Raw genomic sequence first — 19,143 nt, 5'->3', positions numbered from 1 at the left:
GGCTGGTGAACACTGAGTAGAAAGTGCGCTGCAGACCAAGTAAATCAATATAAATGGCGACGAATCCGGTGCCTCCTGATAAGCCAGATAAAGTTTTTAAGTGTCACCCTAATTTGACGGTTCCTAAAATTGTAATTTGTGTCATCTGTGGAAATGTATATTACGAGGGAGACAAATATAAAAATGGTTTCTATGTGGGTAAATATTTAGTGGTATGTCCGGATCATCACAATCAAGACATAACCTCGAAAAACTACACCAACTTAGATGAAAATGCAAGGAAAATTATATTGCAAATTAAGCAACATGAGAAGGAGGAACTACAGCTTAATCTATCACATAACGTCCCTCTAAATATCACTGGAAATAAAGACCTAAATGAAACATTGGATCGCAATGAAGAGGACAAATTGGTACAAGTTAAAGTTGAATGTGAATTGCTCAGAGAGCTGAACCAAGAATTGAAAGAAAAAAACAAGTTACTCAATGATTTACTTGAAAAAAATAAAGTTGATTTAAGCCAGAAATCATATGCTGATACAGTGAAATCTAATAATAAAAAATACAAAACGGAAGTAGTGCCAAATATAGTTGTCACAGGGAATGATAAAAATACTGGCAAAACATGTGAACTCGTTAAAGAAAACCTTACAATGAACACAAGTGCCCAGATAAATACAGTTATGACCACGAAATCTGGTGGTCATAATTAAGTGCAGGAATCATGAAGATGTTGACAGGACTGTAACTTTACTGAGTAAAAAATTAGGATCTAATTATCAAATAGAACAAGAAAAGAAAAAGAAACCGAAAATAAAAGTTGTGGACATGTAGAGTGATATGTGCAAAGAGGACCTTTTGGAAGATATTATTAATAGAAACAGTTCTTTAATTGGTGGTGATATTGGTATTATTGCTGACTTTAAGAATAAAAAGGACACAAGAACCATAATACTTGAGCTAGCGCCAAGTATGTATTATAGTATTATGAACTCGAGAGTTATGTTTGTAGGCCATAAGTGTTGCCGTGTATACGATGTCATTGACCTCAGTATATGTTTTAATTGTGGAAGAATGAATCACAGTGAACGAAAGTGTAATAATGCTACAAAGTGTCTTAAATGTGCAGGCGATCATCACACTAAGGACTGCACAAGTGAAAACAAGAGTTGTGTTAAGTGTCTTCATCATAATAAACAGTTCAATAAAAACAAGTGTACAAACCACGTCGCTTCTGATACAAAAGCTTGTGAGTATATCAGATACAAACTAAACAAATGGTTGAGGGCCATCGAATACCCAACACAACCAAGTATACCAGACTACCTAGGAAGAATTCTCGAACCAAAGAAAACTACAGTCAAAACATGATATTAGAATTGCATTACCTGACATTTATAGCACAAGGGATAGTAACTAACAAATACCGACTGAAGATTGATTATGACAGATGATCTCAATCAAAACAATAACAATGTTTATATTGAAGAATCAACTGACAACTTTGAATATTTAAACCTTGTGCTACAAAATTATAATTTATTTATACTTCACAGAAATATAAGAAGTCTTAACACAAATTTTGAGAACCTTGAATTGTTTGTTGATGGACTACAAACAAAACCTCAAGTTATTGTGTGCATAGAAACGTGGACATTAAATACACCAAATTTTTATAAATTATAATTTACACTACAATAAAAGTTTCAACAAGAAAGCGGATGGTGTTGCTATGTATATAGCAGACTATATGAATCAATCTACAAATATAGAAAATGTGGGAAGATCTGTTTTTCTCTCAACAACTTTGAAGATTAGTAGTGTAGATCATATTATAATTAGTGGTCTATACAGAAGTCATGATTTGGCGAAAGAGGAATTTGTGGCAAATTTAAGCTCCTATCTAGAAAATAACTCTAAAATTAAAAATCATATTGTAGTAGGTGATTTTAATCTATATATATAATAAAACTAAGTCGATAAAATGTGCGGGCCGATAAAACTTAAAAAGGAGTCCCGACACGATAAAGGGACTTATGTGGTGTGATAGCCCTTTATCCCTCCTCGAACAAGAAAGTTCCCGTTTTAATCTAAAGGGCATGTTTTTAAAGATATAAGGGACTTTCCGACCCTTCAACTTGGAAATTAAGTGCATTGGCGCCATCTGTTATCGAATATTTGAACTTCGTTCAAGACATCCAATAGTCATAGTGTATAGTCTCCATAGTGGCGCCATCTGTTATCGAATATTTGAACTTCATTAGAATACTCTAGAAGGTGTGAGAGAGAAATTTCTCGAATATTCTAGAGCCTAGCTCTCTGAATATATAAGAGCCCGGTGTCGCTCACCAGAGTTAGTTTAATTTGAACAGCGAAACGAGCGATTTCAAAACGAAAAGAAGAGAAGTTATCTGTGAGCCTTTATTTAGAAGTATCACGTGTGAGTATTTTTAATAGTGTGTTTAATTAACTCTCGATTTTGAAACGAAATAGAAAAAAGTTATTTGTGGGTTTTTATCGTGAAATTTCAAATGTGAGTATTTTTAATAGTGTTTAATTAATTCTAATGGTTTTTTTTCTTTAAATTGTAATTTTCTTAACCTTCAAAAAGTCGCGCGGCGTCGAATTGATGCCTTCTATATACTTTTGGCCGTAAACAAAATATCGCTCGACCGCTTGAAGGTTAAATATATTTTTTTTTGTCTCAACGTACCCCACGTTTCCGTTACAAAATGTTTATTTAATTTATATTTTATAGAATACAATGCCCAGACGTAAGAGAGGAGGAGATTTGGCCAGTTCTGCAGCGAAACGGCGAAAAAAAAAAGAATCTCGAAGAAATGAAACGGAAGAAGAGCACGAAGCACGTTTACAGAATCAACGGACCAGAATGAGTAACCTGAGAAGCACAAGAAGCGAAGAAAGAACAGCAAATAAAAGTACTGAAGAGTCGAGAATTTTAAAAGATAATCTAACAAAGGAAGCATTCCACTACGAACCGACGAAAAAATATTACAATCATAAATACGTTGTTATTGGAAAAATGAATAACGTTTGCCAGTTTTGCCATGCAAAAAAATTCAGTAAAGAAACACCAGGTCTCTGTTGCATGAATGGAAAAATTCGATTACCACCAATTGAAGCACCTCCGCAGGAATTTCTGCATTACATGCTCGGGGAAACACTAGAATCAAAACACTTTCTCCAAAATATAAGATCATATAACTCCTGCTTTCAAATGACTTCTTTCGGTGCTACTTCGACTAACACTAATAGAAATGAATTTGAATATGTATTTTCAATTCAAGGGCAAATTTATCACAAAATAGGATCGTTACTGCCAATGTCTAACGAAGACCATAAATTTCTACAAGTATATTTCATCGGAAATGAAGAACAAGAAATTGATCAACGATGCACAAATTTTAATGGACTGAGACGCGAAATAATCCAAGATGTACAGAGGATCTTACACAAGTATAATCAACTGATTTATATATTCAAAACAACATTAGACCGCATGATTTCTGATGACTATAAAATTGTAATTCGAGCCGATAAAAGACCACGTGGAGAACACGAACGCAGATTTAATGCACCTCAGGTAGATGAAGTCGCCATTGTAGTTGTGGATAATGAAAATACAAGCCGTGACATAATTGTACATCGAAGAAGAAAAGGACTACAACGCATTGCAGAGACACACCGTTCATATGATGCTCTTCAATATCCGTTAATATTTCTGCACGGAGAGGACGGATACCATTTCAATATAAAACAAATTCATCCTGAAACAGGCATAGAAACAAACAAAAAAGTCACTTCTAAGGAGTTCTATGCTTACCGCTTAATGATCAGAGACAATGAAACATATAATCACATACTCAACACTCGCCGTTTATTCCAACAATTTCTGGTAGATATGTACGCAAAAATAGAAGCAGAACGGATGCTTTACATAAGATTGAATCAGAAAAAACTACGCACAGAAGAATACATCCACCTTCGAGACGCGATCATGAATGACGGCAATATTGACGATATTGGAACAATGGTAATCTTACCCTCATCATACATAGGAAGTCCAAGACATATGCACGAATATACACAAGATGCCATGACCTACGTAAGAAAATATGGACGACCTGATCTCTTTATAACATTTACATGCAATTCATCATGGCCAGAGATCAAAGAACAACTAAAATACGGACAAACCTCCATAGATCGACACGATATAATAGCCCGAGTTTTTCGACAAAAACAAATACGATTTATTGAAGTCATCACAAAATATCACATCTTTGGAACTGTTATTTCATGGATGTATACAATTGAGTGGCAAAAACGAGGATTACCTCACTCACACAATCTCATATGGCTACACGATAAAATTTATCCCACGGATATCGACAAAATCATCCGAGCTGAATTTCCTGATCCACAAAAAGATCCGGAGCTTTACAACATAGTAGTGAAAAACATGATTCACGGACCATGTGGATCATTAAATTTCAATGCGCCATGCATGAGTGATGGAAAATGTACGAAAAAATATCCAAAACCGTACTTGGACGATACCAAAACTGAAGATGACGGCTATCCCAAATATAGAAGACGATCACCGAAAAACGGTGGCTTCACAGCAAAAATACGAATACAAGGCAGAGACGAACTGGAAATAGATAATCAATGGGTAGTACCGTATAATCCACTACTTTCCAAAATGTTCCAAGCACATATAAACGTTGAATACTGCAATTCAGTAAAATCTATTAAATATATATGTAAGTACGTAAACAAAGGTAGTGATATGGCAGTATTTCAAATAGTCCAAAATAGCGAACAAAATAACAGAAATGATGAGATCCTCATGTACCAAATGGGAAGATACATCAACAGTAACGAAGCAGCGTGGAGGATTTTTAGTTTTCCCATACATGAACGCGAACCAGCTGTGCAACATCTAGCAGTACATTTGGAGAATGGACAGAGAGTTTACTTCACAAAAGACTCGGCTAGAAAAATTGCAAGCGAACCACCTCAGAACACAACATTAACAGCTTTCTTCCAACTGTGTCAAACAGATCCATTCGCCAGAAAGTTATTGTATGTCGACGTCCCTATTTATTATACGTGGGACAAAACAAGGAAAATTTTTCAACGTCGGAAACAAGGAATGCCAGAGGAGGGTCATCCAGAAATCATAAAAACTAACGCAATAGGTCGAGTATTCACTGTACATCCAAACAATGCCGAATGTTTTTATCTCCGGATGTTGTTACACGAAATACGGGGACCAACAAGTTTTACAGATCTCAGGACCGTTAATGGCTACCTATGCCAGACTTACAGAGAAGCATGTCAACGCTTAGGATTATTGGAAAACGACAACCACTGGGAATTAACACTACAAGAAGCCACACTCACAGCTTCAGCTGAACAAATTCGAGAGTTATTCGCTATAATATTAACAACATGTAACCCATCAAACCCAAAACAGCTATGGGACTCTTTCAAAAGGAGTATGAGTGATGATATATTGTACCAAGTCCAACAAGCTAATCCTGAACTGACTATAGAATTCAATGACGAGATCTTCAATGAAACACTCATTCGCTTAGAAGATAAATGTTTAGCAATAAATAATCAGGCCTTAGTAGAACTTGGAATGCCAGCACCACAAAGAAATGCTTTTAGTGTGCTAAACTACGAAATTATGAAGGAAAAAAGTTACAACATCAATGAACTACTTGAATACATTGCTCACAACAAACCACTTCTCAATGACAATCAAAAAAAAGTTTACGACGTTATAATGAGCCGGATAAATAACAATATTGGTGGAATTATTTACTTGGACGCACCAGGAGGCACTGGTAAAACGTTTCTCATAAATCTAATACTGGCGGAAATACGTGCTAAAAAACTCATCGCACTGGCACTAGCATCATCTGGCATTGCAGCCACACTTATGGAAGGAGGACGAACTGCCCATTCTGCCTTACAACTACCATTGAATATAGCCGAACAACAATTCCCGGTATGTAAAATTTCAGGAAAATCTGGACGTGGTCAAATTTTAAAACAAGCTAAAATTATCATCTGGGATGAATGCACCATGGCCCATAAAAAATTTATAGAAGCCATGGACAGAACATTACAAGAATTGCGAAAAAACTCTGAAATAATGGGAGGAGCTCTACTCATACTCTCAGGAGATTTTCGACAAACACTTCCAGCTATTCCCAAGTCAACATCAGCAGACGAGATCAATGCATGCTTGAAAAAATCACATCTCTGGCCACAAGTACAAATACTGCAATTAACAAAAAACATGAGAGTTGAATTATCAAGAGATGAAACAACAGCACAATTTGCTAAAATACTTTTACAAATCGGCGAAGGTACATATCCTACTGACCAAACGACCGGCCTCATTGAACTTAATAGTGATTTCTGTAATATAGCCACTACTGAAGACGAACTAATCGACAAAATTTATCCAAATATTATTCAGAATTATACTAATGCAGAGTGGTTATTTCAAAGAGCAATTTTGGCCACTAAAAATAATATTGTTGACGATATCAATTTTAATATTCTAAAGAAAATACCTGGTGAAGAGAAAATATATAAATCGATCGACACGATGGTATCCATTGAAGAAAGTGTCAACTTCCCCACTGAATTTCTAAACTCTTTACAAGTACCAGGAATGCCATTACACTGCCTTCGTCTGAAAATTGGAACTCCAATCATACTACTCAGAAATCTCAACTCCCCAAAATTATGTAATGGAACTAGAATGATCGTAAAACAGCTATCGAATAATATCATTGAAGCTGAACTTATTTCTGGAAAGACCAAAGGACAGACAGTATTTATACCTAGAATACCTCTGATCTCTTCGGAATTGCCATTTCAATTTAAAAGACTGCAGTTTCCAATAAAATTAGCCTTTAGTTTTACAATTAACAAAGCGCAAGGACAAACTTTAAAATATTGTGGCATTAACCTCAAAGAATCCTGCTTCTCTCACGGTCAGCTATATGTAGCTTGCTCAACAGTAGGAAATCCAAAAAATTTATGTATATATACTCCGGACAATAAAATGAAAAATGTTGTTTATAAACAAGTATTGTAAATAATGAGAAAACGTTTTCAATAAACTTTTTTTTTACTTTTTACGTCATAGTTTATTTTTTTATTTCGACTCTACCACGTCATCTCATATCAACTCCCGGGCGAAGCCGGGTTTTTAAGCTAGTATCAACATAAATGACTGTGATAATATAACTGAGTTATTTATAGCTACTTTTTTTAGAAAAGAATTACATACCATATTTTAATGGTATAACAAAGCCAAATGTAAATACTGGATCATGTTAAGACAATATTTTTGTCAAGTCGAAATCAAACAACTTAAAGTCTCTAACATATAACCAAGTCCTTACTGATCACTATCCAATTTTTCTAGCAATAAACACACAAATACAACACAAATCTAATGAAAATAATACAACTATTAATTATAATAAACTTATAAAAATTTCAAATAAAATTGACTGGACACCAGAACTACTGTCTGAGCATGATCCAAATAAAGCTACTGATCTTTTAGTTAGTAAAATACAGGGGTAAATAGAAAAGTCAAATGTAAATAAAAAAAATCATAAAAAAACTAGCCCGCGTAAAAGCTGGATTACAGCTGGTATTATCAAGTCATGCGGTACCAAAGGAAAACTTTATAACAACTGGGAAAAAATATAAATAATTTAGAACTAAAAATTAAGTATAATAACAATCGTAAGGCTTTAGATAAACTGATAAAAATTGCTAAATATAGTTTTGAAAGAACAGAGGTTAAAAATAGATGTAGTGATAGTAAAAAAATGTGGCAATACATTAATCAACAAATAGGAAAGCGTATAAATATAGATAATAATATTGAATATTTAACTACAGAGGACAGAAAGATATCTGATCCTCGGGAAATTACTAATGAGTTTGTCGAGTATTTTACCAATATTGGAACTAACTTAGCTTCTAAAATTGATAGTAGTAAAGTAGGTATAGACAATAAAATTAACCAGAATACAAAATCTATTTTTCTCAATCCGACTGACACCAATGAAATAGAGGAGATAATAAATAACCTAAAAAATAAAACTGGAGGCACAGATGGCAGAAATTCCAAAGTTTTAAAAGCAATTAGTCATAATATTAGCAAAGCACTAGAATATATTTTTAATGTATGTATGCGAGAAGGCATTTGGCCTAATGCTTTAAAATGTGCTGAAATTATTCCAATTTACAAATCCGGGGATAGACATCTCACGACGAACTATCGTCCGATTTCACTTATTTCCAATATTGCAAAAATACTAGAGAAACTCATACATAAACGAATGTATAATTTTATTTCAGAATGTAAAATTCTAGCGGAAGAACAATTCGGCTTTATTAAAAACAAATCTACTAAAGATGCACTCGCATCAATAACGGATTTTATATATTCGAATCTGAATAAAAATAATCCAACCGTTATAGTTTTCTTGGATTTGGCAAAGGCTTTCGATACTGTTTACCATAAAATATTACTGGATAAACTACAGAATTACGGTATCAGAGGAGTAGCGAATAATTTAATTAAAGATTTCTTAACAAATAGATATCAGGATGTTAAAATGAACATAATCAGAAGTGAAAAGAGAATAGTAAAAATAGGAGTCCCTCAAGGGACGATATTAGGACCTTTGCTTTTTGTCCTTTATATTAATGATAAACATTTTAACATTTTTCCATCAAAAACAATAGCGGCATATGCTGATGATACTGTTATCAAATGTGCGGGAAAATCCTGGGCTGAAGTTGTAATTTAAATAGATATCTAGACAATATTGGAAAATGGGTACGAGACAATTACTTGTCTCTAAACGTTGACAAAACAACATACATAACATTTGGTTGCAATAGTAATAGCATTCCTGCTGTTTTTGAGTTATCAATTTATAATAAAAAAATAAAAAGAGTTAACAGTTGTAAATACCTAGGGGTAATCTTTGACTGTCATGCAAGATGGAATAGTCACATCACAGACCTCATTAAAAAAACTAAATTTTTCTTCTTTTTATTTCACAAATTAAAATGGACCCTTGATAAAAAAAACACTAAAAATAATATACCACACTCTGTTTGAAAGTATAATAAACTATGGTATAATTGCGTGGGGAGGATGTTATAAAAATGTATTAACTAAATTAGCTAGTATACAAAATAAACTAATTGAAATAATTAAAGACAGAAATTACGAGAATCCCATACCAACAGTTAAAGATACTTTTATCATCGAGTCTATCTGTTACCATTATAATACATGCAGAGACTTTTATATAAACTATCAAGGCAAAACTATAAATATATATTTAACAAAAGCATAGCCTCTAAAAACTCATATGTGGTAGCGGTAAAAAATTATAATTTATTACCAAACATATTTAAATCTTTACACCTTAATAAAAAATTAATAAGAAAAAAAATAATGAATTGGAAGATGGGTAAATATAATGAACTATGTTAGTATTGCATAAGTGCAATATAGAATGTAGTAATTCTTTTTGCTATAAAATGTACATTGATATGATATCTGTTATTTATATCTTTTATATAAGAAGTTACAATTACCAAATCCTATAATCTCTTCTTTTTCTCCAGCAATTGGTATCTTTAAATATACTTTTTCCCTATCTATTTTAGGGAGACAGGACATAATTATAAATGTAAATGTAATATACCTAAGTTAAAACTAAACCAGGCCTATGCACAGATGATTAATTTTCATCTCTATGGGTGCATGCTATATATGCGTATTTGAGTATTATATGTATATATGTATGTATATTATCCTGGCAATAAATAAATAAATAAATAAATACAGGGTGTACTCTACCAATTATTATTTTTTATTAAAACATTTATCTGGAAAAAATTTAATAATGTAATATATGATGAATATAATTTGTTCAATACATTTAGGGATAGCTTTGCCTACTCTCTGCCAATATAATGAATATTATATTACTCGATGGAAACCACGGGAAAGTGGTAGGCATCTTCTATCAGGAGAAGGACAGGGAAAAGGAATAGAAATGTAGCCTATTTACATTTACATATGCTTGAGCCCTTCTTAAGATGTTTCTGGTCGTTCTGCTTATCATTTCCAGAGTAATTGTTATAAAAGCTGCACGAATTTGAGCTTCTACTTCGCGTTCATTATGGTTATCTCCTCTGTGGTACACTAAGTTTTTGATATATCCCCACAAAAAGAAGTCGCAGGGATTGAAGTCTGGGGATCTCGGTGGCCATGTAATGAACCCACCTCTTCCAATTCAATCATCTCGAGACACTGCATTTGTATGGTGATCTTTGAAAATTCCTGTAAAATGAGCAGGTGCTTCGTCATGCAAAAAAATTATTCTTTGTCTTACTTCTGCACTTAAATTCTTAGGGTTATTGTATATAGGGACTGAGAAAGTTGACCTTTATGCCATCTGCCGAGAAAAATTCCAAGCGAAGTGATGAAAAACAGTATTAGTTTACCATTATCAGTGTTTTTAATTTTTAATTTTTTTTTTTTAAATTAAATTAATTTTCGAGATATCTTCATCAAGAGTATCGTGTGGTATTCGCGGCTGTTCCGTATAAAATATTCGGTATAAAATAATACACAGGTGAAATTTTATCGTTTCCCCGAAAGTTCACTGAACACCGCGTGGATAACCTTTAAACGTCAAAAATGGATAAACGCAGTAAAAAACTACGTGTAAGTAAATTGCTTAAATTAAAAAATGTTATTAATCATTATTTTTTATATAATCAATGTAATAATGAAGTTGGAAAATGTCAGACAAGTTTTAAAAATTTTTTTCCCCAAAAAATAAATTATTATCGAGAAAATTTAAATTATAATATTTTTTTCTATAAAGTTTCATTTCTTAAATAAAATTAAAAAAATTTTAAGTGCTTGCTAACTTCAGATTACATAATAAGTTTAAATAATGTAATATTATGAAGAGAAAAAAAAGTTAACGTTAGTACAAAACGAATTTTCAATTTTTTGTAATTACATTTCAGAAAACATCAGAAGGATTGGGAACCAAGTAAAAATCCCACCATATTGCTTTTGAATTCATCGCATTTTTGGTTATTCCATTTATATACTTCAAAAGTTTGGAATTTTTCTTTTTGGGATTTCTTTTACCTTATTGATTTCAATTTACCTTATATATTCATTGAAATTTCAATTTGAAAGTGTTTAGTATTTTCCACACATTCTATAACTGCCATATCTAATATATACTGCTCGTGTAAATTAGTTTTGATCACCACTAGATCCAATTGCACTCTTCTCATTTTCAGAAACAAATGTGTACTCTCCTTCTTTATTTCCCTTGCACCAACCGTTCAAAATAACCATATCCAAATCTTTACACACTTGGATAATTTTTTTCCCATATTCATTTATCTCCTTGTCTTTATTTCTTCTGTAGTATAGTCTTTTTTGTATTTAATATTCTATTAATGTGAATAATATTAAATTGTGATGAAATAACCTTATTTAATTTTCAAATATTTTGAAGTTAATTTTTTTTATAGATTTTCCAGCTTAAAATTTAACTACACCGTCAATAACACTAGAGATTACTTCTAAGAACACTTGTAATTATATTTGTTTTGCACAATTCCACTTTTTACTTCAATTTTTTAACAATTTTTAAAAGCTCTTCTAAATCACGTCAACACACCACGACTTGTATTACGGTTGTGCCTTTACGAAAGTCTGTCAAAGATATGGGATGTGATCCGATCAGTCAAGATTCCAAAAATCTCAACTGTCAAGGTTTTCATGGTATTACGTCAATTCAAAATGATCAATCTTTAAGAAGTTTAGCCGGCGTCAGTTTTTCGATTTTTTCATTCCTTTGAAACATTCTTCCAGACAGGCCTTAAAAACAGGCCTTTCATTCAGGACACTTGGAGTACTATTTAATATCCATCGAACTTCAGCGCAAAAAATATTTGTAAGTAACTTACAGCAACTCAATATTTTATTGAAAAAATTTATATTTTGGCCTTCGAAAGCTACTGTACAGTCAACTTTACCGGAAGCTTTTAAAGTAAATTATCCTGAAACACGAATAATAATCGACTGCACTGAAGTGAACACAGAATTGCCACCAGAAGTGAAACAAAGAGTTTTAATGTATTCTGCATATAAACATCATCAAACAGTTAAATTTTTGGTTGGGTGTTCTCCAAATGGATTTATAAGTTTTTATCTAAATGCTATGGTGGTCGCTCTAGTGACAGTTTCATTACGAACGATTGTGGTAAAGTCGATTTAATAGAACCTGGTGATGTTGTCCTAGCAGACAAAGTTTTCCCCCAGATAAAAACGGCAATGGAAAAAAAATGCAGTTTTTATTATGCCTCCATTTAGCCATGACACACAATTTACACCAGAGGAGATAGAAGAAACATATAGCATTGCTTCGGTGAGAATTCAAACTGAAAGAGTGAATCAAAGAATCAAAGATTTTAAAATTTTTTCAAAAATTCCAGTATTTTTACTTCCCCACATTGATGAAATCGTATTTGTGGTATGCTGCTTGATAAACATTGGAAAACCGATAATAAAATAATAATTATAATCTGTGGAAATCGATAAGAAAAAAATTATAATAAATTCAACAGACGTCTGAAAATTTTTAAAACAAATAAATTGTTTCCTTGATAGTATATAGAAAATTTCTAAAATGGCCATTTATTGATACTATTAATGCAATATTTCAAAAGATGTTTCTTCAGTAACTAAACAATTGTCAGATGCCTGCTTACTTTGTCATCAAACAAGTAAAATATTCAAATAATTGTACCTAATCAATGATAATACAAATAAACACTTTTTATTGTTAATTTTATTGTGTAATTTTTTTCATTACATTATTTTCATAATTTTCAATACTATTATTATTATTATTATTATTTATTTATTAATTGATGTACCCTTCGGGCTATTCAATCTTTACATGTTCACAATAAATTTTACAATTACGTATTAGTATGTAACATGTCAAACACAAAATAAATCAATAATTCTTACAATAAAAAAAAAGCTAACCAAAAATAAAAATTATTTAATTGTGCGAAACGAACAGATTATAATAAAATAAAACATAACACTTGCATTTTACACCCTTTCATTCCACAATAGTCTAATTTTTGCTAGATATTTAGCTAATTTGATTTGACTGTTCTTGTCATTCGGCATATCACTTTCACATTCACATACACATAATTTCGCCCTTATTTCATTTAGTCCCATACACTCATACAATAAATGCTCTTCATTCTCCACACAGACCTCACATATAACACAAATTCTGTTCCCGCCTTTATCCAGCCTATGTTTGTACTTCCAACTTCCTAATCGGAACCCAGCCAATTCTCGTCTCCATTCCAGCTCCATCTGGGACAAGTATTTTGCTCCATGCTCATAATGAGCCAGCTGATTAAAATACTTCAGGTTCTGCTTTCCCTCAGCTTCTTTAAATAATTTCATGAATCCCCATTCTAATAAAATTTCCCCAATATTTGATCTTTTATTGAAATGTTCCTGAAATATGCCCAACTCGTTACCCAACATGCGCACTTTCGTACCCCAACTCTTGAATTTACCAACTTCTTTTTTTATAACACACTGATATTGAAGCGGTTTGCATTCATTACCTATTAGCCTAAAATAGTGATTTACTAAATTTTTTGTAACAAGTACATCTATTGGTGGTTGACCTACTTCCAAAAGTGTACCACTGCTCGCTGTGGATTTACTTACACCTAATACTTGTTTAAAAAATAATGTTCTCACCCTCTCAAGTTTTTCAAAATTTCTGTTCGTTCCCCATACCTGACTACCACACAAAAGAATAGGTTCAATCAAGACTTGGAACATTCTAATTAGTACATTCGCTGGTATCCATGGGTTGCAATACATATACTTCTTTATTAAACTTGCTCCACGATTGGCTTTTGTTGCTACCTCTTCAAAATGTCTTTCCCATTTCCTGTTCCGTAATTTATGTCGGTTAGAGTACATAAATTACGAACACAATATATTACATAAAATAATGGATCTATTTTCTTATGCGCAGTGATCGCTACGCGGAGGAATTTACTAACCTACTTGTTTGAGTATTGATTATGAGTTCTCTTCGATTTGGGCTCTCGGACAGCAAGGATCGCAATGTAAAACAGTAATGGATCCTACATTCAATATACAATTTTAAATTATTTGCACGTGGCACACTTAAACAATATGTGAGCAAGCAGTGATATTTTTATTAAATTATCTAGTATGTTTCGATTTATTATAATTATTGGGTTTTTGGAGATAGTTTGGAATGTTTTAATTTCAATATATTATGCATCCGTTTAAACCTTTGATATAAGTTTGTTTAAGGTTTCTAGGTTTAATATGACTTAGAATTTATTAATCGTTATTCAGAAAACACTTTAGAATATGTGTATTTATTAAATACTTGATTTATGTTATTCAGTAAACACTTAATGTGTTAAATTTCTATACTTTGTAAATTTTCATAATGACGCTTAACGCGTTAAATTTGTATTTGATTTTGTTTATATAAAGTATCTTTCAAGTTTAAAATTACCTTTGATATTGTATTTAACTCTTTCCTTTTGGACATTTTGTTTTGTAGATGTGAAATTCAAATCCATACGGTAACCTTTGGAAAGTAAAGAAATGAAGAATTTACTTTGAACACTAAACATACCTTTCAGTTCTGATCTTAACCTCTGGACCTGTCAGTTTGAATATCAGGGTGGCTCTAAAAAGTACAATTATCCCGGAAAACTGCATGGGTTGGGCCCTCTAGCACACTTTTCAACTCGTAACTCCGTTAATCTTAACTAATAATTATATTCTCTTTAATGAAACCCCAGCATTCTTTATTTTTATTTATTTTGCTTCATTTGGCAGCGAGCCAAATGGATGGATGTTTGGTGTTTTATAACCGAAATTTACCGTAAACTGATGGATATACCAATTTCGTCGGTTATCAAACTAGATAATTTATTTTTTTTTTTTTTGATCTACACTACATTTTATCTTTCAATTCTATCTCAAACCCTTAATATAAATATGTGTTACTGCCATTACTTATGATCTTTAATTTTTGTTTCCCCTTTCTTACTTTAAAATTGAGATTTTACTCATTTAAAGCACCTTTTGTGCGTTAATATTCTAATAGATAACGTGAAGTTATACTATTATAATTTTTTTTTTATAAATACCTGGTGTATTTTCTTTCTCTCTTTAAGTTTTTTGTTGAACATTTTATGTACAGTTTTTTCTTATAGGTTGGATATTGATTGTATCTGTAAAATTCATTAATCTGGTAGTTTAGTAACAATATGGACTCGTTAATTACGGAAGTACAAACGGATGGACCAGCAGTACCTGTCCCAGGCACTAGTCCACGTAGACGGCAACGTACGCCATTATCTACCTTTAGAAGAGCGAGAAGGCGAATTGATGATTTGGTGAGTCCTCCTTTAAGACAAACTTCTTTGTTTTTTGAAAGAAACCACAACTTGTTACGGAATTTATAGAATTATTGTATTAGAAGTTGATGAAATTTTAGTAGACCGATTTGTGCGACGAACACAGAGGTTTAACAAAAATTTTACAATTTTTGTCCTTCTATCCGTAAATATGCTAGAGTAATTTGTCCGTATTTCCGCAAGAAGAAATAATTACCATTATATTTTCTCATTTAAACTCGCGGACATATGATTTAGTTAAAACTATGGATATGCCACGTAATTTCGAAAATTTAGATTCTTTTGCTTTGAAAATCGAACAAATACAAAACCGTGTTGCTTCCTCTTTGACTGTTTTGTCAAGTACTAGTTTTCGATCATCTACAAATCGTTATGATATGAATAATTTCCCCAATCTTTCTATACCTTTGCCTTTGGTTTATCTTAATTTAATTTTTCGCGTATGTTCGAACAAAACGAGAAAGATACTATACTTGATAATTTAAAAAAAAAAAAGGTTCATATTTCGGAGTCTAAAGTGTTATTATCTAGGGCTATTTATCTCAACGCTATTTATGTCTACGAGAATCACAGAAAAAGTTCGGAATATTGCAAATTCATTTACCGTGACGTCCAGTCGGGTTTAAATGTCATAGATTTCTTTATTCGGGATGGTCTTTTGTGTAAATTTGTGGGTAAAAATCGTGTGAAAAGAATAGTTCTTTCCGAAAATTTTTAAATTATACACTTCAATATTTTCATAATCTATCTCATTCCGGTATTACGAAACTGTACAGAGATATATCTAAAAAAGAAACTGGTACATCAAGATTGTAAATTAATGAAAACTTATTGAGCTATTTATAAATTACTTTATTCTTAATGACAACTTAGTCGTCTGGTTGGGTGAAGTTCTATATCTTGTCTTTATTTTATTATTTAATATTAAATTTTTTTTTTCTTTTCTCAAACTTTAATTTTTCCGTAAAATTTATACCATGTTTCATCACCAATTGTTTATATAAAGTAAATTGTCATAAACATAACCTAAAACTGAAATAAAGATAATTATTTAACAACTTATAAAACGTATATTACGTGCAATAAATATTAAATTGTTTAAATCATTACCTATCAGCAATTATAATTTATTTGATGATTATTGTTATATTTTCTAATAATTGTTCACTTGTAATATATTATACTAGAATTTTCCATAGAGATCCGTAATATTATCTTTTTGGTTAAACGTTGTCTGAAGGAATTTTGCCTATACCGCGGATGTATTTTCTTTAAAAAAATAAAAAAAAAACTTCTGTTTGTTGGAGTAAAAGTTTCTTTAGATAAATTGTTCATGTTCCTAGTAGAAGAGCGGAAAATTCACATAACATCTAGTATATTTTTCTTTTAATTTTGATTTTTCTTTTTGTTTTGAATTCCTACAAATTAAATGTTCTATTGCATAATGTAAAAACTTATTGTAAAAATCAAGTCTTTTTTCCTTTTCTTAAAACTTACCGTTTCTTAAAAAAAAAAAAAAAATATTTTTTGTATACTTTGGTGTATTTGAACGATACAATGTTATAATTTTAAAACATTTTAGTAGTACTCAAATGAATAAAATGATTTTCATCCAAAGAAGTGAAAAGACTTGACCGAATTTATTTTCTTTTAAATTTTCGCACTCAAATAATTATACTTTAATAACAAATAAATTAACCATCTAATTTTTTCAAAAAACTGTGTTGTGTGTAACATAACCTCATTTTTCTTGACACAAATATGCTTGTCAAGAATACACGAATCTGAAAGTACACCGCTATAGATAACGATTTGAAATTTCATACACTTATGGCACAAATTATGTTTATTTTTGGAGATGAACTATTGCGTTTTACAAAATGGATAGTGCATAGTTGTATTTGGAAGCACCAAATTCGATGGAAGATGTTGTATATTTCCTTTCACAATAAACAACTTATGACGATGTAAATGAATTCATAATTGGATGTTGGCGTTAATTTTTATGCAATAGATATAACTTTGCTGATAACTGTTTGCCTGACCATTGAAAAAACATTTTGAATGTTTAATTACGTATATTTAAACTGGATATCGTATGCTGATGGACGTATTAATGTGTAATTTGCCTAGTGTATGATTTTCTAAGTGCTATTAACAGGTGTACTCTGGAATTTTATTTGTATCAGCAATATATATGAAGAGCAAAGTGGCATGAAGATGGTTTATTGTAGTGGTGCGAATTAACTCCTAATCTAAATTTTAAACATAACGATTAAAATCACCTAGCGAGTGCAATAGTTTAAGTTTTCTTTGTTAAGTAAATTTGTATATGTAAAAGTAGGAATTCAACACATTCGATAATTTTAAATAATATTTTTGTTTTGAATTTTATAATTAAAATTGTAAATCAGGTCATGATGAAGACATACCTGTTTAAAAAAACAATTTTCTTCTTTTTTCAAAGTAATTCTTTTCGTCAGTTGACATTGTATTTTCGTTTTGACCCTCTAAAAAGTGTCAGAGGTGTAATTTGTTTTCTTTTTCTTTGTCTTTATAAATGTTAATGATATCGTTTTTTCATGTTGTACTATTTCTTTGCACGTATAGTCAATAAATTAAAATTATTTATTAAGAAAATTTTTTTTTTACATATGTAGTTAAAGTAATTTATTAAGAAAATTTCTACATATGTGGTTAAAGTTTAACTTACGAAAAGGAAAGAGTAATTTATTAACAAGATTTTTTATAAATTAAAATAGTTTATTTAGAAAATTTTTACATATGTAGTTAATGTGAAAATTATTTATTAGTATAAGTAAAGTTAGTAATGTCTTTGTTAAAGCTTAATATTCTTTATGAATGTTGGAAATTTTTTCTTAAATTTGTTATTTAAGTTGTGTTATAGATTCTGATTAAGTTTGTCTATGATTTGGTTAATCGTTAATATATTTGTACCTTTCTTTCTTAAATTTATGGTTTATAATTAATGTGAAAATTATTTATTAAGAGATAGTTAGGTTGAAATATTTTATTAAAAATTTTGATAAGTTAATAATGTTTTGTTAAAGCTTAAAAAATTCTTTATGATTGTTGGAAGTTTTTCTTAAATTTGTTATTTAAATTGTATTATAGATTCTAATTAAGGTTGTCTAAAATTCTATTAATCATTAATATAATTTTTCTTTTTTTCTTAAATTTATAGTTTATACTTAGTTATACAAATGTGAAAATGGATGCATATCGTTTGAATGATTAATTTGGGGCGAATTTCTTGCTTTCTTTGAACTTACGGTGGTTGCTTAAAAAAATTTTTTTTTTTTTTCAAAAAAAAAAAAATTTTTTTTTTCCTGACTCTTGGGGAATGTTCCGTAATTTATGTCGGTTAGAGTACATAAATTACGAACACAACATATTACATAAAATAATGGATCTATTTTCTTATGCGCATTTTGTATTTAATTTTAGTCATTTTTTGTAATTAAAAAGTTTCCATTG

The 19,143-nt window shown here is 30.9% G+C and overlaps 1 protein-coding gene across 1 annotated transcript; it reads left to right on the top strand.

Moving 5' to 3' along the window:
* The first annotated feature begins 2,003 nt into the window (after positions 1–2,003).
* Positions 2,004–18,904, top strand: LOC123302896. Its single transcript, XM_044885989.1, has 4 exons — positions 2,004–2,533; positions 2,759–6,655; positions 15,484–15,624; positions 18,851–18,904. The coding sequence occupies exons 2-4, from the start codon at positions 2,765–2,767 to the stop codon at positions 18,902–18,904; spliced, it is 4,086 nt and encodes a 1,361-aa protein (XP_044741924.1). The 5' UTR covers positions 2,004–2,533; positions 2,759–2,764.
* Positions 18,905–19,143: the final 239 nt, after the last annotated feature.

The sequence above is a fragment of the Chrysoperla carnea genome, chromosome X, assembly GCF_905475395.1.
Source record: "Chrysoperla carnea chromosome X, inChrCarn1.1, whole genome shotgun sequence".
In the NCBI taxonomy this organism is placed as follows: Eukaryota; Metazoa; Arthropoda; class Insecta; order Neuroptera; family Chrysopidae; genus Chrysoperla; species Chrysoperla carnea.
The sequence above is the reverse complement of the archived record's forward strand: the minus strand, read 5'-3'. Positions and strand labels throughout refer to the sequence as shown.